General features: G+C 35.7%; 2 protein-coding genes across 4 annotated transcripts in view; one reads left to right on the top strand and one right to left on the bottom strand.

Moving 5' to 3' along the window:
- LOC128229271 (uncharacterized) overlaps nucleotides 1–21416 on the top strand; it is a 92035-nt gene that overhangs the window by 5462 nt on the left and 65157 nt on the right. For 2 of the 3 annotated variants that reach the window (XM_052941118.1, XM_052941101.1), the window contains exons 2-3: nucleotides 13000–13080; nucleotides 14637–14757. In XM_052941118.1, the coding sequence (XP_052797078.1) occupies nucleotides 14638–14757 (120 nt within the window). In that variant the 5' untranslated portion in view covers nucleotides 13000–13080; nucleotide 14637. Of the gene's footprint in view, nucleotides 1–217; nucleotides 774–12999; nucleotides 13081–14636; nucleotides 14758–21416 lie in introns of those variants that run through there. The other variant, XM_052941109.1, reaches the window with a different exon arrangement.
- On the bottom strand, nucleotides 3974–6787 carry LOC128229292 (piggyBac transposable element-derived protein 4-like). Its single transcript, XM_052941128.1, has 2 exons — nucleotides 6125–6787; nucleotides 3974–5784 (listed from the first exon to the last, which is right to left on the bottom strand). The coding sequence occupies exons 1-2, from the start codon at nucleotides 6679–6681 to the stop codon at nucleotides 4575–4577; spliced, it is 1767 nt and encodes a 588-aa protein (XP_052797088.1). The 5' UTR covers nucleotides 6682–6787; the 3' UTR covers nucleotides 3974–4574.

Raw genomic sequence — 21416 nt, 5'->3', positions numbered from 1 at the left:
GCTGGAGTGTTGGCTGGAAATCTGGATTTGTTATGTTAAAGGTCGAGAATTACTAATTGGCCTGGAAAGTGTAAAATACTGCCGACCAGGAGACTTTTGTTTATTTTTTGCATGTGTTAATTACAGTTGTAATGAAACTAATGACATTAAGTGTTATGATTGGAATTACATGTAACTGGCCCTTAGATCTGGTATCAGGTTTCGGAGCCTGATGGAAACGTGTTATTGTATTAATTAAGTGCTAGGATGTTTGGTTATTTTATTATTTAAGTGCAATAATTGTTTACAGAACTTGAAACAATTACAGCAATAATTGAAATAGCAGTTTCAGCTCTCTAAGAGTTAAGACTCTTAAGTTATTCTTTATTAGATAATTTAAACAATCACTCAGTATATTTTGCCGATAAAAGCTGCGTTTTCGATGCGAATTACACCAGAGCATTTGCAAGGTTGTGTTTCAGTGTTAATATTGAAAAGGGATAAAATTGTGCAGTATGTGTGATATTGAGACTCTGTTTTCCTGTGAAAAAGTGCTTAACGGTGCTGATATTTAAGATACAGTTCTTGAAAAGTCTTGGATATAGAGTTGCAAAAAAAGTGTAGTGACATACAAATTTGGCCATAGCTTTTCATGTAAGGAAACTCCAGTGTTTGGTGGTCAGAATCTGAAAGGATTAATTAATGTTATGACAGATTTATTGTTCATTAATTATACTTGCTATAGTATTATTGAAAGAATGACTTAAGAAAACTGATCAAGTACTCTTTTGCATGTAAGTATTAATTGGTACAAGTTTCCAATTTTGTTTGTTGTTTTTTGCTTTACAAAAAATGAAGTCTCAGTACAAATATTGTCTGCATTGGATTTTTGAGTGTGTTTTTCTTTGTTTATTTGTTTATGCAATAATTCTCTTATGAAAATGGGTAACCATTTAAGCAATGTTCTTTATTACTCTGCAGTAATTAAGTGCGGATGAATCATAAATGATCATAAAATGTATGCACGCTTCATATTGCTCAGAAAGTGGCAATATGGTGCAAAATGTTGCTACACCGAATTCCACTTTGTAACTCATTCTTGTGCGTTATTTCAATAAGTGGTACTGGTATATACTGGTACAATCTGTAACTAATTTAGTATTATTATTTAACATATATTCTCAATGTTACAGTTACAAATTCGTAACTAATCGATAAATCGGCAATTATCACTAAAGGAAACCATGTCATAATGATTGTTGGAATCTGATACTATATTGGGATGGTGCTTGGCATTTCTGATGTCATTACAAAGTGCCAACTCTTGGCCATGAATCATAAACACTATATCAACATATTGCTTAATTTCGTGAGGACATTTTTTTTTCGGGAATTTTTGTTTCAGCAAATTTGGCAAGATTTTCAATTTGCGACACATTTATTTTCATCATTCTTAAGATTTGTTTAATAGTTTTTTTTCAAAATTTGAATAAATAAGTTATTTTTTTGTGAAAAGAAAATCACAAAAATTAAACCCTCACAAAGGTCAAGCCATCTACAGCAACTGACCAGTATGACAAATGGTCAGCTGAGGTTGGTCTGGGGTCAAGACTGACCACAACATAGTGTATTGGAACAGCATGACTGGACAGAGTGACTGGACTGATTGATTTCTTCCTGTAATGTCTGAGACTGCAGGCTTGGACAGTGGTCATCTTGTACTGTTGTTAATGGATATTTGTGTAGGCTAATCTTGCATTATGTGGCTGAATTAGCATTATGAATTTCTTAAGTGGGTAGTTCTCGGCTGTATTATATTCAGGATTCCATAATTCCATGACACATCAGCTAAGAAGTGTCATTCTGTCATTGTTTTTAGATTATGCTTTTGTAAGTATCTAAGGTTTGTGACATATATATATATATATTGGTGATTTTTCTATTTTTGAAACCTGCAGTTTGCTCGAAGTGCTATGACTCCAGAGAGGCAATGGTCAAATTTAGCACTTAAAGGGACTTTAAGCAGAAAATTGTCAAAAACTTACATAAAATTGACAACATTATGTGTACAATGCAATGAATCTTCCTAAGTGATATATCACTTCGCTTACAACATATGCATTTTACATAGTTTTTGCGCATTTTCAGTGTTCTCAATAAGAACCGGCTGCCGGCCAAAATGGATGGTTCAAATGGCAATTGGGCCGGTTAAAATTTTGAAAAATAAATTAATTTTAAATAGAATAAGTAGAAGCAGGTCGGTTACTTTACTCTTTGAGACGGTTCAACTGAAACTTATTGAGAACCCTGATTTTTCCAATTTGATATCTACTGGGGTTGTCTACCATGTCAATCCCAGTAAGTTTAAAAGTAGCATTGGTATATTTATCTGTACTCATAAACAGAAATTATTAAAACTTAAAAACCATTATGAGCTATTTCAAACAGAGAAATTAGGCCTCCTACTAGCTGACATTGACACTTGGCTAAAATGTTATGAGGACATAATGTATTTGCTGAATTTTGGACCATCTGGTGTCTCGTCCCTTTCAAGGCCTTCAAAGCCTGCACTGGTAAAAATATTCCAGGTTTGCTCAAATTTTGGATTTTATGTTGTAAAATTAAGGCTTATTAAATATTGCGATGCCAAACAGTTTTGGAATTGCACATGTACATTATTAGGGTTTGTTAATCCAAATGTAGGGATCAAATTGTCAATGACTGCATGGTGAGATTGCTTTACAGTTTGGTATGGTACACTGGAGGTTACTTGAGGACAAGTTGAGTGTTTGCATCTGGTTGAGACTATGTTGGAGAGGGTTAAGCTTAAGGGCAGATAACTCTCAAATAGGAAGTGACTGCTTGGGGCTACGTGCTGTAAGTAAGATAATAAAACACCAATGTTTCTCTTTAATGCCTAGCAGTTATATTATTGGTGTGAAATGACATATTTTTTTAAGTAGCAGTTGAACTTCTTAAGTGTCAAATAATCTGAGAATGGACAGTTTTTTGGACTACATTGTGTCGTTCTAGAATATTAACTTTAATGGCCTAGTTGCATGCCTGTCACCAAATGTTAGGTATTTTTTAGTCCGAAATGGTGCATTTTGGGCGTAGTTTATTACGGTTATATTTTCTCCTTTATTAAAATAAAAAAATAACTTTGATGATTTTAGAGGGGTCGTGCTGAGTGTGCCCCCCCCCCACCCTACTGGATCCGCTAGTGGATATAGTAAATCCACAATTTTAGGCATTTTGTCATTATTTTCACAAATTTATTGGCTAGGAGGCCATTATTCACAATTCACATATCGGTGGAAAAAAACATTGACAAAATATTTTTTGGTTTTCACAGTCAATCATTGCGCCGTCATGCTGAAACTTGGAAACCAAACGTGACAATGACATCATTACTATATAACTGCACAGAGTAAAGATTTTTTTAGGTCTTTGACCTTTAGCTTACATAAGCTTACATTAGCTTACATTATATGTGCGGTCTATAAGTAAGATGACATTTTAAGATGTATGTAATCACATTACGTCTATCTCCTTTCGACCATGGTAGACTGATGTATGTATTTTGGTTTGTTTGAAGAATTATATCTGTCTCTGAGTATGGCATGGCGATTCTATTCAGACACACATATTGATCAAGTAATATTATGGTTTGGATGATTTCTTCTTAGCATCTTTGGAAGGCAGACAATACCTCTGAGCAAAGTGCACATTTATGACCAAGTTCCTGGACTATTTACACAATTATAGGAGATATGTATAATGGGTTAAGAATATAAAAACAGAATATTCAGTGATTTGGGTAATAATAGAAGGTGTTTTATGGAAGCACCCTTTTTCATTTCATTTTGATGGAAAAAGTATTATCCTATCTCTCGAGTTTGCCTGAAGTAAGATGGTTTTTCGTGATGCAATTAATTATTGAATCATTGTTTTTCTGTTAACCCTTAAGCCGCTATGTAATTAATGCCTAATATGGCTTATCAGTGCTGATTAAATAACCAGGAATTCTGAGTAATTGACCATACTTGGTAATGAAGGCATAACTATTGAAGTAATAGAGACACAGTCATAAGACTTATATGTGTGTAATCACGAAAGATCACTCTTTCAAACAATGACGTTTTCGACGACACACTATGACAATTTTTACCTGTTCAGGTGAGTTAATTGGCAAGAAAGTAAGATTTTTCAAATGTTCTACAATTTTATTGAGCAATTTCTTAGATTTCATTTATTTATTTGTACATTTAAAGAAAAAAACAAAACAACATAATAATTTACACAAATAACACATAAAAAGACATAGAAATGGACATTTTACAGCACAGGTAAATGTCAGGTGTGACATTTTTTTTGAAGAAATCTAAAAGCTTATTTTTGCTGACAATTTTTGGTTTAGCTGTTTATTGTCATCACATTATGATTTGAAATAAAGAATCTTGTTAAACTAAACACTTTTATATACATTTCAAAGTTTTGAATGCTTTTATCAACACATTTTCTCTGCAATTAGATCCATCGACTCCAGCGGGAGGCATTGAAATGTACCTTACACATTTTCAGTTATTATTATTCTACTTGAAGTTCTTCTTGGTATGAAAGTCCTTGAAGCACTGGTTCACACAAAGTGCAACCTGGCACTCTGGACACCAAAATGATGTCATGACACGCTTATGTCCATCCCGATCCTTCTTCTTCGGGTTACAAACCACACAGTCGCGTAGTGGCCTTGCTCGTTTCGCACCTTCCTTGGCTGGAATATACTCCGGAAAGCACCTCGACACCATACGTGTTGGGATCTCCCCAAGGACTGGTCGCCCTCTTTTCACCTGCCTACATGCTACATCTCCAGCATCTTCCAACAAGGAACAGACTAAGGCAGATCTGAACTTGTCATGGTCCAGTTTCTTTTCGCCGACAGCAAACTTCTTGTACAATATGTAGCTGTTGACAAAAGTCATGTTGACAAGGTAGAAAAATAATTTTCTCCACCATTTCTTTGACTTTCTAGTCAGACAGTTGTAGTGTCCAAACTGATCCAAAAGATCCACACCACCCATGTGTTTGCAGTAGTCCACAATGCACCTAGGTTTCCTGACATTATCACCAGTCCGATAATCACGCTTTTCTAACACTGCCATGTTAGCCTCATGGAAACTCGTCAACATAGTGACATCCCGCTTGTCTTTGTAGCGCATGGCCAGCAGATTATCCTTTCGACGAAACACAACTTCACCTTCATTCAATTTACGCTTGCACTTGATGGCCAAGGGTGTCCCAACTCGGTTCACTCGTAATGTTCCACACGCGTATGTTTCGGAACTTTCAAGTTCCTGAAAGAGTTCAGGGGATGTGTAATAGTTGTCCATGTATACTTTATGGCCTTTATGCAGCAAACCACACCTGGACATCAAGTTCATAACAATGCATGTAGTTTTGGTCAGGTGCTGAGTCTCTCCTGTCAAGGCTTCATAGTAGGCCGGGGCATGTTGATTTTCTTGGCGTCCTGCGTAGATGTCGTAACCCAAGCAGTATCCACTACCTGCTTCACAAACAGTGTACAGCTTTACACCAAACTTGGCAGGCTTGTTCTTGTTGTACACCTTTATATTCAATCTACCCTTCCAAGGACAAGTTGCCTCATCAAAGCTGAGGTTTTCGTCAGGGGTGTACACTTCAGAGAAGCGCTGCATCGTCCGGATGATCATGGGGCGGATCCGTCTGAGCTTATCAGTCCGATCTTCATCAGTTGAAATATGGAAGTTGGACAGTATATTCAGGAATCTGTAAACAGAAAATAACATTCATTGATTGTAAGGTAATAAAATATTCTGTTATTTCATAGGTATCTTTACACTTTCTTTCAGACAGATGGATATTGCGGATGGCAGACATTCATTGCAGCTGGTGGTATCTGTGCATTTATTTGTACATTTCTTTTACAGAAATATAGTTTGTCATGTGTGTTTGTCTGATTACTTGACCCTTTGAATAATTGTTGAAACTATTTTCAATGATAAACCAACAAAAAGACTTTGATAAAACATATGACTTGTGTTTTTTCTAGCTCATCATTGTATTATCTGGAATCAAAAAGACATGTACAAAATTTTATGGCACAAACCTGTCCCTTGCCATAGATCTGGAGAAGAATGGAGTTTCTGTAACATAATCTGTAGTCCAATAATCATCTAGGTCCGACTTGTAGACTAGTCCCATGGCGATGACCAGGGCGAAGAAGACCTTCATTTCGCTAGGGGTGACGTCCTCCCATTTCCTCATTCGACTGTGGGTTGCCAGTTCCTGGTTTGCCATCCGATTTGTTGCATACGCATTGGTCTCATTACACATTACTTCGAAAAAATCGTTGTCAATGAACAATTTCATATAGTCAATGGGATTATGCGAGTCCATGTCAACGTTTATCGTCCCTCCACCATTGAATGGCATCACGGTTGGAAAGGTTTCATTTCCAGTCCACCCTTCTTCCCGGTCAGCCTCAATCTCCACGTTGTTTTCTGGTCCAAAGACCGACAATGGCGTCTCTAGAAGAATGTTGTAGTTTCTTCGTGGTCGAACAGGGTCAAATCCATCGAAAGAATCATCTGAGTCATCGTCACTATCTAATAAATTGCGAACAAATCGGTCATTGTACATGTCGTCTTCGGAGTCGGAAGCCATTTTTACGGATATAATTCACTGCGCATGTCGTTCTATTTATATCGCGGAAACTCGCGCATAACTACAATAAATGCAAATAATTATTGAATAAAGTTTTACATAAGCATACACCAAGGCCGCAACAACTTTAATATTGGGAAAATAGGTCGATTGAGTTAAAAATAGCGCATGACATAGGATGTAAACAGAGTCACTATCGAGAACGACATATGATGCGCTTAGCACTGTGAATGGGATTATCGGAGAACGACTTATGACGCGCTTAGCGGCTAAAGGGTTAACAGATTTAGATTTACAAAATAATGATGCATAATATAAAGTCCTTTTACTTGTATATTATGCAGTAGCAAAGACCACTGATGACAACTGAATTTATCAATGCAACCAACCCTGTAGATGAATACCATAAATTAATTTTACGGCAGTTGATGAGTTGGTGGCCATCATCCCTCTCAGATGTTCCTTGCAATGTGTAGTGTGTTAAACTTATCACCCAACAAAGAACTATGATGTCATTTGTGAAGTATGTTATGTTTGTTTAATAGGAGACTGATATGTTATTTGTGTAGCTAGACAGTAGCTGTTACGTACATTTGTTGCCCAACATGAGACTATCGTGTTATGACTGTGTAGTCGCTGTTACATTTGTTGCCCAACATGAGACTATCTTGTTATGACTGTGTAGTCGCTGTTACATTTGTTGCCCAACATGAGACTATCGTGTTATGACTGTGTAGTCGCTGTTACGTACATTTGTTGCCCAACATGAAACTATTGTGTTATGACTGTGTAGTTGCTGTTACATTTGTTGCCCAACATGAGACTATCGTGTTATGACTGTGTAGTCGCTGTTACATTTGTTGCCCAACATGAGACTATCGTGTTATGACTGTGTAGTCGCTGTTACGTACATTTGTTGCCCAACATGAAACTATTGTGTTATGACTGTGTAGTCGCTGTTACATTTGTTGCCCAACATGAGACTATCGTGTTATGACTGTGTAGTTGCTGTTACATTTGTTGCCCAACATGAGACTATCGTGTTATGACTGTGTAGTCGCTGTTACGTACATTTGTTGCCCAACATGAAACTATTGTGTTATGACTGTGTAGTTGCTGTTACATTTGTTGCCCAACATGAGACTATCGTGTTATGACTGTGTAGTCGCTGTTACATTTGTTGCCCAACATGAGACTATCGTGTTATGACTGTGTAGTCGCTGTTACGTACATTTGTTGCCCAACATGAAACTATTGTGTTATGACTGTGTAGTCGCTGTTACATTTGTTGCCCAACATGAGACTATCGTGTTATGACTGTGTAGTTGCTGTTACATTTGTTGCCCAACATGAGACTATCGTGTTATGACTGTGTAGTCGCTGTTACATTTGTTGCCCAACATGAGACTATTATGTTATGACTGTGTAGTCGCTGTTACATTTGTTGCCCAACATGAGACTATTGTGTTATGACTGTGTAGTCGCTGTTACATTTGTTGCCCAACATGAGACTGTCGTGTTATGACTGTGTAGTCGCTGTTACATTTGTTGCCCAACATGAGACTATCGTGTTATGACTGTGTAGTCGCTGTTACATTTGTTGCCCAACATGAGACTATCGTGTTATGACTGTGTAGTCGCTGTTACATTTGTTGCCCAACACGAGACTATGGTGTTATGACTGTGTAGTCGCTGTTACATTTGTTGCCCAACATGAGACTATCATGTTATGACTGTGTAGTCGCTGTTACATTTGTTGCCCAACACGAGACTATCATATTATGTGTGTAGTCTGTTACATTTGTTGGCCAAAAAGGGAGTGTCATGTTATTTCTGTCATCGGTTACACTTTTGATGCCCAACATGAGACTGTGATGTTTTTTGTGAAGCCTGTAAAACCTGTTGGCCAACAGGAGACTGTCATGTCAGTATTCTGTTACATATGTTGGCCAAAAAGAGACTGTGTTGTTATTTCTGTAGTCTGTTAAAATTATGTTGCCCAACATGAGACTTTGATGTTATATTTGTGTAGTCTGTTACTCGTTTTGCCCAACAAAGAGACTGTGATGTTATTTCTGTATTATGTAACAATTTTTGCGTGAGACTGTGATTCTATTTGTGTAGCCTGTTACATTGTGTTGCCCAAAAAGAGACTGTAATGATATTAGTGTAGTCTGTTACATGTGTTGCACAACAAGAGACTGTAATGATATTAGTGTAGCCTGTTACATTGTGTTGCCCAACAAGAGACTGTAATGATATAAGTGTAGTCTGTTACATTGTGTTGCCCAACAAGAGACTGTGATGATATTTGTGTAGTCTGTTACATTGTGTTGCCCAACAAGAGACTGTAATGATATTAGTGTAGTCTGTTACATTGTGTTGCCCAACAAAAGACTGTAATGATATTAGTGTAGTCTGTTACATTGTGTTGCCCAACAAGAGACTGTAATGATATTAGTGTAGTCTGTTATATTTGTTGCCCAACAAGAGACTGTAATGATATTAGTGTAGTCTGTTACATTGTGTTGCCCAACAAGAGACTGTAATGATATTAGTGTAGTCTGTTACATTGTGTTGCCCAACAAGAGACTGTAATGATATTAGTGTAGTCTGTTACATTGTGTTGCCCAACAAGAGACTGTAATGATATTAGTGTAGTCTGTTACATTGTGTTGCCCAACAAGAGACTGTAATGATATTAGTGTAGTCTGTTACATTGTGTTGCCCAACAAGAGACTGTAATGATATTAGTGTAGTCTGTTACATTGTGTTGCCCAACAAGAGACTGTAATGATATTAGTGTAGTCTGTTACATTGTGTTGCCCAACAAGAGACTGTAATGATATTAGTGTAGTCTGTTACATTGTGTTGCCCAACAAGAGACTGTAATGATATTAGTGTAGTCTGTTACATTGTGTTGCCCAACAAGAGACTGTAATGATATTAGTGTAGTCTGTTACATTGTGTTGCTCAACAAGAGACTGTAATGATATTAGTGTAGTCTGTTACATTGTGTTGCTCAACAAGAGACTGTAATGATATTAGTGTAGTCTGTTACATTGTGTTGCCCAACAAGAGACTGTAATGATATTAGTGTAGTCTGTTATATTTGTTGCCCAACAAGAGACTGTAATGATATTAGTGTAGTCTGTTACATTGTGTTGCCCAACAAGAGACTGTAATGATATTAGTGTAGTCTGTTACATTGTGTTGCCCAACAAGAGACTGTAATGATATTAGTGTAGTCTGTTACATTGTGTTGCTCAACAAGAGACTGTAATGATATTAGTGTAGTCTGTTACATTGTGTTGCTCAACAAGAGACTGTAATGATATTAGTGTAGTCTGTTACATTGTGTTGCCCAACAAGAGACTGTAATGATATTAGTGTAGTCTGTTATTTTTGTTGCCCAACAAGAGACTGTAATGATATTAGTGTAGTCTGTTATATTGTGTTGCCCAACAAGAGACTGTAATGATATTAGTGTAGTCTGTTACATTGTGTTGCCCAACAAGAGACTGTAATGATATTAGTGTAGTCTGTTATATTTGTTGCCCAACAAGAGACTGTAATGATATTAGTGTAGTACATTGTGTTGCCCAACAAGAGACTATAATGATATTAGTGTAGTCTGTTATATTTGTTGCCCAACAAGAGACTGTAATGATATTAGTGTAGTCTGTTACATTGTGTTGCCCAACAAGAGACTGTAATGATATTAGTGTAGTCTGTTATATTGTGTTGCCCAACAAGAGACTGTAATGATATTAGTGTAGTCTGTTATATTGTGTTGCCCAACAAGAGACTGTAATGATATTAGTGTAGTCTGTTATATTGTGTTGCCCAACAAGAGACTGTAATGATATTAGTGTAGTCTGTTACATTGTGTTGCCCAACAAGAGACTGTAATGATATTAGTGTAGTCTGTTACATTATGTTGCCCAACAAGAGACTGTAATGATATTAGTGTAGTCTGTTACATTGTGTTGCCCAACAAGAGACTGTAATGATATTAGTGTAGTCTGTTACATTGTGTTGCCCAACAAGAGACTGTAATGATATTAGTGTAGTCTGTTACATTGTGTTGCCCAACAAGAGACTGTAATGATATTAGTGTAGTCTGTTATATTGTGTTGCCCAACAAGAGACTGTAATGATATTAGTGTAGTCTGTTACATTGTGTTGCCCAACAAGAGACTGTAATGATATTAGTGTAGTCTGTTACATTGTGTTGCCCAACAAGAGACTGTAATGATATTAGTGTAGTCTGTTACATTGTGTTGCCCAACAAGAGAATGTGATGTTATTTGTGTAGTCTGTTACATTGTGTTGCTCAACAAGAGACTGTGAGGTTATTTGTGTAATCTGTTACATGTGTTGCCAAACAAAGACTGTGATGTTATTTGTGTAGTCTGTTACATTTGTTGGCCAACATGAGATTGTGATGTTATATGTGTAGTCTGTTACATTTGTTCCCGAATATGAGACTGTGATGTTATGACATCAATGTCATGAGTTGAAGGGTTGAATGTCATGAGTTGAGAGGTTGAATGTCATGAGTTGAAGGGTTGAATGTCATGAGTTGAAGGGGTTGAATGTCATGAGTTGAGGGGTTGAATGTCATGAGTGGGGGGGGGGGTGAATGACATGAGTTGAGAGGTTGAATGTCATGAGTGGAGGGGGGGTTGAATGTCATGAGTTGAGAGGTTGAATGTCATGAGTGGAGGGGGGGGGTTGAATGACATGAGTTGAAGGGTTGAAATGTCATGAGTTGAGGGGTTGAATGTCTCAAGGTGAGAGTTAATTGTCACAATTGTGAGGTTGAATATCAGGGTTGTTCTTTGCTGATGTAAGAAAGTCTATATATTTGAGTTCCCCATCTCTGAATAGCTCCCTAGAGCACCTGATTTGCTAGCAGGTGGCCCCAGTTTCGATCCACAGACTCAGGCACCATACTCTTCAGAGCCTGTGTCACCAATTTCCAGTGTTGTTGATGGAATAAGCATACATGTGTTGAATTCTGTGGCTACACGTATCTGTATCAAAGAGAATATTTGCCTGTATTGTTAATGTCATTGTATCACATTATATAATCATTAAGATGCCGCTTATTAACGAAGGATTAGATGACGTGAAATTGGAGAATTTGAGCTGGTTCATTTAGCTCAAATTACTATGCAATATGTGCATAGAATATGTACACAAGCTAGTACTCTATATTCATGAGTGATTAATAATGTATTGGATTGTTTAAGAATGATTGCATTAAGTAGCTTTATTGGAAGCTGGTTTATGGTGTTTATTCGGTTAATTGGAGAGGCATTGTCATTTGTTTGATGAAGTGGACGACTTGACCTGTGGTATTTTTTTCATGGCTGTACACTGTTGTTATTTATAAGCATTGTGGGGTTTTCACTGTGAGGGTTGAGGAAGAACAATTTATACTGTTATACATATAGGTTTGTTATTGTTGTATAGATATTTTTGAAGTGGATGCAATGAAGTGAAATTGTCTGTGGGATAGAGGGATGAAAACTTATTAAAATCTTATGTTAGCTGAGTGCAAAAAACATAACGCAAAAAGTGCATTGGGAGGTCTTCTCTATAAGCTAAAGCTGCACTCTCACAGATTTACCGTTATGACAAATTTAAAAAAAAAATGTCTAATAATCAGTGATATAAGACTGCTGACAAGATCAGAGCTTAGTTTTCCATAATTATGTTTGAAAATTAATGATTCTGGCCGAAAGCATTACTAAATGCTTTAAGAAAAACATATAAAACATTATTTTTTTTTATCATAAATATGAAAATCTGCGATCTGAATTTTTGTCAGCAGTCTTATATCATTGGTTTCCATGCATTGGTTTCCATGCATTATCGCGATCTGAATTTTTGTCAGCAGTCTTATATCACTGGTTTCCATGCATTTTTCGCAAAATTTGGTTCGTTCTAAGACAAAAAATAAAATAAAAATATCAAAATGTTCAATCTGTGAGAGTGCAGCTTTAAAAGGAGAAAATTTGGTAAAACTCATTATTATATTATCCAGCCACTGCAGACCCAAAGTCACTCTGAATTGGACTTTGAATTTTTATGAAAGGCCTAATTAATACTGTGGATTGGACGCAGACTTTTTTCATTTGAATTCTGGGATATAAAAGTGTGTCCTATATACAATTAAATATGGTACATTATTTTTTATGTATAGATCAAAATATATAATTGCACTATACAATATTGAAGATATGTTTAGAATAGTGAAAAGCAAAAATTAACTTTGACTTATTTTACACGTCTTGCAAATCTTTTCAGGAACAGTGAGGAGCCGTGTCTGTGATTTCATTATGGCAGGTGGCGGGAAACAGAGTGGCTGACAGAACCACAAAACTGAAGGTATGGGCTTGTTTTTAATTGACAGGGCTCTTGTTTTCTAATTAAGTAGCTCATTAATTTTCACATATTTTCATTTAGAATACAACCTACATTATAAGCCATTAAGAATTTCACCTTTCGCGGGTGTTTAAAGGTCCGCCTTACTGCCACTCATCAAATACACATTCCCTGCATCAGATTTAGTGTTGTCAATGTATCAGCCAATGAGGTTGTATTTTAAGTCAGATGACCTGAAGTAAGAATTTACTTCATGTCATCTAACTATTACATAATTACTTTACTAATGCTTTAGCCATTATGAGCCTAAAAATTATAATGAGTTGGTGTCTTTTTCACTTGATGATTTCCTGTAAAATATAATGTCCTTGGGTTGCTTTGTTTACAAAAGAACCTTGGTTTATTTTCAATTAATGTGAACAAAATTGAGCAGGTGCAGGAAATACACACTGGCAGCCTCTGCCAGTTATTTTGATGGAACAGATAAAATGGTGAATGCTTGATGGAAGAGGATAGGTATTTATAGTGCAATAAAAAGAGAAATATGGTTAACAAATGAAAAATAAAATGAAACAAAGACTTAAAAAATATAGGTGTGTCTATCCTCATAAAATATTTGTGGTCTGTTTTTGGGCATAGAAATAAAAAGTAGTTTCAGCTTCGGACAAATTAAAGACTAGATATTATGTGTGATGTTGGCAAACCGTATCATTTGCACTCTGCCATAAATATAACTCTGCCTTCACAGCATCAGTATGGGTGTTTTTGATGGTTTGTGCCCCCCCCCCCCCCCCCCCCGGGGCCCCCTTAAGTCGTCCAAGTTTACTTTTTATTTTTTTAATATAAGAGAAAAAGTAATAAAATATGCCCAAAATACATGATTTTGGACTAGTAATTGCAAAAATTTTCTTGGGGGACTACCCCACTCCCAGCACTTTAACCAAACATAATTCGATTCTGAGGGAGGGGTGCAAGTCAAAAGGTTACACCCCCTCTAACGTCGAATCCTGGATCTGCCCCTGATGGCAATGTTCAAATGGCCCTGTTCAACTCCGGATCAGAGGGTGTCTAATTTGAACCCTACTAAGGGATTCATTGATGCTTAATTCTCATGGCTATCACCCAGAAATGATAAATGGTTCTTACCAACATCCACATACTGGGCTCTTATTCACTCACACCTTGAGTCTGATTTTAAGACTCTGAGGGCTCAAAAAAGCAAATTTTAAAATGTAAAAAATAATGTTAATATAGATATTTTTTACAAAGTATCGTTTACAGAAGTATAAAACATGACATTCTGATCTGTAGAAATTGTTTTATCTTTATTGCTCTCCAAACAACAGTTTTAAAATGACATTAAGATTTGCAGCTTTTAGCCTGTAGTATCTAAAAACGGACCCAGATTTTAAATCTGTACATATGTTTCAAGCTATAAAAGCTATTTAGAGCTTTATGTTACCTGTTCATCATTGGGACGTGAATTAAATCTTGAGCTGATAAGTCTCTGCATTCTCTAGTAGTATTTTTCAACAACAAAAAATGCTCTTATTTGACAGGATGGAGTTTGAAGATGACAGTAGGTTCGGCGCGGACGTGGAACCTGATAGTGACCTTGAAGATTCAGAGTCGGACTCTCAGCTCAGCCAGTGGCTTAGCGAACTGGAAAACTATGCCAAGGTGAGTTCAGTTGTTACTTGTGTACATGACTTAAAATTATATGAGAAAATGTGCGCTCTATGTTTGGACGTCGACTGTGACCTTGAAGATTCGGATTCTTAACTCCCTTTGGGTGTAAGTTTTCCAGTTTACAGATTTCTGGTTTTTGAAAGGATCCAGGAGTCATTTTTCTGAATCCTGTAAATCTAATGAGTTTTTTTCAAGTGTCAGGTAAGGGAGGTGGGGTACATCTTGGCAGTTCTTAGGGCCGCTTGCAATTTTTTCAGTTTTATTTTTCCCAGCTTACTTTTACGCAACTCAGTCTAAATGTCTTAATTAGTGAGGACAATAACTATGCCAAATATTATTAATGGTTTGTCTATGAAAATGTAAACGCTATGTTTGGATTTAGAACTGACCATGACCTTGAAGAAATCAAAGACAGACACAGCTAAGCCAGTGGCTTATTGAATTATGAAAACTATTTTTCTGTAATGCATTAGTTTGTCTATGGAAATGTAAATGCTATGTTTGGTATGGATGTAGAACTGACCATGACCTTGAAGAAATCAAAAGTCAGATACAGTTAAGCCAGTGGCTTATTGAATTATTAAAACTATTCTAAAGTGTGATGCATTAGTTTGTCTATGAACATGTTAGCGCTATGTTTGGTGTGGCCGTAGAACTGACAGCGACCTTGAACAAAATCAAAAACAGACCAGGGCTTTTTCACCTTTGCCAGGGGCCGAAATTCGGCTACTTCACAATTGGGAAAAATGGCATATTTTCCCAATTTCCAGAATTTTTTTTCACAATTCCCAGATATTTTTCAAAAAAAGGAAGATCTTACTTCAAAAAATTCCCATTTTGAGACGTTAACGCATTTAAATTTCCCAATTCACAGAATTTCAAGTGTTTAAATTTCCCAAAATGAAAAGGCTAGGCCTCTTCACAATTTTTGGTGAAAAAGCCCTGCAGACACAGCTGAGAAAATGGATTATTGAATTTGAAAACCATGCCATGATGAGTTGTTTGAGACCAGTGTATTAAAATGCAGGTTTTATATCTTGAAACCCTTTTCTTTGTATCAGAAATGTTAGGATATATACTCAGTTGCACTGGTTAACTGCAGTACAACACCTGCTTGTAGGATATTATTTGAGTACAACTGCCTGAAAGCTCTATGTGGACATACTGTCCCAGGTCCAATTAATCCCTGACCACTTTGTACCGAAAGATGTTAAAATTTTGGTACCAGAAGCTCCCGTTCCTGGTGTCAGACATACAGTCCAGGAGTACTGGGAAAATTCTAGATTTATGTATTTGTTAAAACCCAGGCCCGTATTTGTATTTCACAATGGGCACACCTAGATGTGACTATTAAGGAATTGCAGTCACTTCTATCATGACACTTTACACACGTTTAAACACTTAAAGTTTGGGATGTGTGTGGGCAGGCCTTCATAAACACCAAGAAACAAATATAACTTGCATAACAATGGTGTGGATTCCAATCCTGGCAAACCACTTGTTGAAAACTTTAATCTGTATCTCGAAAAGTGCTCAAAATATTTACATGAAACTTTGCAGGCATGTTGTCAGGCACAATTGTGTAGCAAGGGCTATAACTCATGCTTCAAAACTTAAGAGTAATGCCCCTTTATTGACAACAGAAAAACTGGCAAAGGTTTGGTTATGTCTGCAATGGTCTTGTTAATTGACTGATAATAAAAATTGTATTAATATTTTGTGAATAAAATTTGTCCACTCCCTGTTGAACAAGTTTTAAAAGCTTTTACACTCTGACCAGCACACAATTTTATTGTAAAATGCAGTAAAATAACACGAACGTAATTGTATTTTATCACTGTGATGGTAAACAGAAGGAATGTAAATGTATTGATACCTCTTTTCCTAATTACTTAACATTACTCATTAACTTAAGAAATAAGACCAAATGAAAATAATTGTTGTGGTTACTGTTACATTTCGACAGAAAACAGACTAGATTAAGGTCGTGAAACCATTTTATTGTGGAAAATTATTTCATTTCGTGTAAAGTATGTATATATTGTTGTATAAAAGATTGAATACAAACATACACATTCTCACATTCATATTGCGTAAACCGCATCGCATGTATAATAATGGCGCTATATGGTTTATAATTCCAATAATGATAATTAATACATGTGTATATATATATATAGAGGATAATTGTTTGTTTCAGTGTAAGATTGTAATATATTTCACTGAGTGAGCACCAAATTTTATTTTTCAATTTTTATTTTTCTTATATACCTAAAATTGGAATTTAAAGTCATTTAATTACTCTTTTTAAAAAAAAACGTGCTAATTTGTATGTGCACGAAACATCATTTTGGAAATGGCATCGTTAAAATTGTGACCCAGGCCTGTGTGTACTGACGTTTTATTTTGAACTGAAGAGCAGGTTTTGAAATCGAAACAGTGAAATATCAATTTTATGTCACTAATAAATCTCTATTAACGAACATAAAGCATTTAATAATTATTTATTTTTTACCAAAACAGTCGTAATGGTCACTACTTAAAAATAGGGTTGGTCTTGTAGCTATATATTATCTCAGTACTATTTTTATTTGGCCTAATTAATTGACGGATTTCACAAATTTCACATAAAATGTAAAAAGCATTCCAGAACATATTGTGAATCATTAATTAATTGGACTTCCATTACACTTTGCGCATACTCATAGGAAGGTATAGTCACAATTTTAATTATTTAAACCAAATTTGACTGTGTGTTTTTTGGTAAAACTCTGGATTTCTGTTACATTTTTACCACATGTTGGTAAGTCATTTAAAATTCATGAACCTCATTTTCAGCTTTTTGCAATGGTTCTTCCAGATAAGTTCATGAGTAGATCTCCCACGCACCGGCTGATTATAGATTTTTTTCATTAAAATTTCTGACATAGAATATAACGTGGTATCTGGATGTCTGTTAAATTCTGCAAGTCTTAGGGGGAATCTTTAATGTTTCATAGTTTCTTTTTTACTGCTATTTGGGCAAAAATTTGAACCCATTCACAATTGGCCTCAATTGATTGAATGTTGTCATAATCAATCATCGATTGAACTGGAGAGTTCAACAGGAACCAATTCCATTTATATAATAATAAGCAACACATAATTATAGTATGCGAGAGAGTTTCTTTAAAAAAAAAAACCTGGCTAATTTAATGAAATATTCCTCTGGAATTGCTGATCTTCCCATGTCTTTGAAGTCATGATGATCTTTGTTTTGGCATTGAAAATAAATAATGCTATCCGATAATGAAAATGGTATTGCAGGGTTAAAGCTGCACTCTCACAGATTGACCGTTATGACATCTTTTTTATTTTTTGATTTGGAATGAGCCAATTTTTGCATAAATGTCTGACAATCAGTGATATAACGAAGACTGCTGACAAAAGATTGCATGTTCTCACATTAACGTTCAAAAATAGATGTTTTATGCCAAAAACCTCATTTTTATTAAAGCGTAAATAATGATTTTAGCCATAAAACTTCAATTTCCGGATGTAAACTTTAACAAGAAACGCCGCAATGCGACGAAACCAGGTTTTTAATGATTGACAGAAGAACTTCAACCTGTGTCTGTTTTTCTATTTTTAGTAACAGTGACCTTGAACCTAGGGACCCCCAATGCAATCCATTAAAAGGTATCCATAAACTCTACCTTTATACCAAGTTGTGTCAGGATATGTACACCCTAACTTAAGTTATTCAGTTTCAACCATTTTTCTATTTTTAGTAACAGTGACCTTTACCTTGAATCTAGGGACCCCAAACGCAATCCCATGAAAGTATACATAAACTTTTCCTTTATACCTGGTTCGGTCAAGATATGTAGACCCTGACTAAAATTATTCAGTTTCAACTGTTTTTCATATTTTTAGTAACAGTGACCTTGACCTTGAATCTAGGGACCCCAAAACGCAATCCCATGAAAGTATCCATAAACTCTTTCTATAGACCAAGTTTGGTCAAGAAATGTCAACCCTAACTAAAGATATTCAGTTTGAACCATTTTTCTATTTTTAGTAACATTGACCTTGACCCTAGGGACCCCAAATGCAATCCCATGAAAGGTATCCATAAACTCTACCTTTATACCAAGTTGTGTCAGGATATGTCAACCCTAACTAAAGTTATTCAGTTTCAACCGTTTTACTATTTTTAGTAACAGAGACCTTGACCTTGACCCTAGGGACCCCAAACGCAATCCCATGGAAGGTATCTATAAACTCTTCCTGTACACCAAGTTTAGTCAAGATATGTCATCCCGATCTAAAGTTATTTAGTTTGAACCGTTTTTCTATTTTAAGTAACAGTGACCTTGACCTTGAAACTAGGGACCCCAATTGCAATCCCATGAAAGGTACCCATAAACTCTTTCTATAGACCAAGTTTGGTCAAGATATGTAAACCCTTACTATAAAAGGTTATTCAGTTACAACCGTTTTTCTATTTTTAGTAACAGTCACCTTGACCTTGAACCTAGGGACCCCAAATGCAATCCCATGAAAGGTCTCCATAAACTCTTCATATGGACCAAGTTTAGTCAAGATATGTCATCCCTAACTAAAGTTATTCAGTTTCAACCATTTTTCTATTTTTAGTAACAGTGACCTTGACCCTAGGGACCCTAATCGCAATCCCATGAAAGTACCCATAAACTCTTTGTATAGACCAAGTTTGGTCAAGATATTTCAACCCTTACTAAAGTTATTCAGTTTCATAGGTGTGTTTGACGCCGCCCGAACAACGACGTTCGCCATTCTAATAACCAGGTTTCACTATGTGAAAACCTGGTTAAAAACTGGGATCTTATATCCAAGTCAGAAAATAAATAAGTCAATATAATAATATGTCAAAACGGTGAGAGTGCAGCTTTAATGCCACAAGATGTGTTGGAAAATTCTGGTATTATCACCACCAATTTGATTTGATTATAACAACCTTATTGCATGTTGTAGGTCATCTGTGATATGAATATTAACATCAAAGAGTTTTCTTGATGTTTACATGATAAATTGTTAGCTCTGATCTTTGAAGAAGAAAAAATCCAGCTTTTGTTACACCTCTGGTGTTATTGTCAGGGACTCTTTCATTGGCAACAATGTTGTTGTTGGAAATGTCTTTGATGTTGGCCATAACAGGCAATAATTTATTTTAATTTTTGTGTTACTCAAACTTTAAAAGAAATAAACCCACAGACGTAAAAAAATAAATAATAAAACAAAATCAATTTTTTAATTTGATTGGTTCAAATTTGAAATATCTTAACATCTGTGAGAAAACATTCCTCATTCTGTATAAATACCGCCGTATGTCTAATTAATGTTTAAGAATTTAAAATATAAAACGTTATCAACAATATACCAGAAAACTTTTAATTTAGGATTATCGATTGAAAACTGATTTGCAGTTGTTGATTGTGCACAGAGGAATGATGATTTTTTTTCAAAATTATGGGCCTTTTTAAGAAGTTGGCAGCCCTTTTGACGCTCCAGATACAAGTTGATGATGATGATGGTGGTGGTGGTGGTTGTGGTAGTGGTGGTTGTGGTGATGATAAAAATGCCAATGATGATGGTGGTGGTGGTGGTGTTGGCTGTTGTGTGGTTGGTGGTTGTGGTGGTGATGATGATGCCAATGATGATGATAGTGGTAGTGGTGGTGGTGGTTGTGGTGTTGTTGGTAGTGGTGGTGATGATGCCAATGATGACAATTTGATTTAGGATGACTACAACAATGATGATGATATGATGATGATGATGACCACAGCCAAAAAGACCATGACAATGATGATGATGATGATGATGATGATGATGATGATGATGATGATGATGATGATGATGATGATGATGATGATGATGACAGCTGATGATGATGGTGATGATGATGATTATGGTGGTGGTACAATGAAGATGATGATGATGATGCATGCATATAAAATGTGCATCTTATTTCTGTAGAAAAGAAAATTACCCCTGTAACATTCAATTTAGTTGACAAGAAACATCTCTGATTTTCCTCCAGGTTTGTTGATATACATATATACCTGTGTTTGAAATATTCCATGACTCACTGATTCTGGTATAACAAGTTGATGCTAATGAATGTTACATGTGAGGATATTTCAGTACAAAAACATTTGTAATATTTTCATTTTTTGTGGTGTTAATAACAGTAACATTTATTACCAGAAAACAATGATTGTGTGTAAGATACCGTATTTTAGCAGATTCCAAAGTGTGCATGTTGGTTAAGGTTATGTGAGGATATTTTCAGTACATAATAATCAATACAGCAATCAGTTATGATGTTACCTTCATTCTAATGACAGTTGGATATGTATTCATTTAGAAGTGTTAATATTACTAATTGCAGAAGCCAAAGTGATAAATTAACCTTGCGTTTTTTTGGCTGAAGTACTTAATCATTTATCTTTTTATATATATTTTTAGTGTAAAAAATACACTGAATTTTAAGTTAGTGTAAAAATTACACTTATTTGAACGAGTGTTATAATACACTTTTTTTAAGCGAGTGTAAAAAAAACACTTTTAAGCAAGTGTAAAAATACACCTTTTTTAAGCGAGTGTAAAAAATACACTTCTGAAGCGAG

The sequence above is a fragment of the Mya arenaria genome, chromosome 1 (assembly GCF_026914265.1).
Source record: "Mya arenaria isolate MELC-2E11 chromosome 1, ASM2691426v1".
Lineage (NCBI taxonomy): Eukaryota > Metazoa > Mollusca > Bivalvia > Myida > Myidae > Mya > Mya arenaria.
This window is presented reverse-complemented; position numbering and strand designations above follow the sequence as displayed.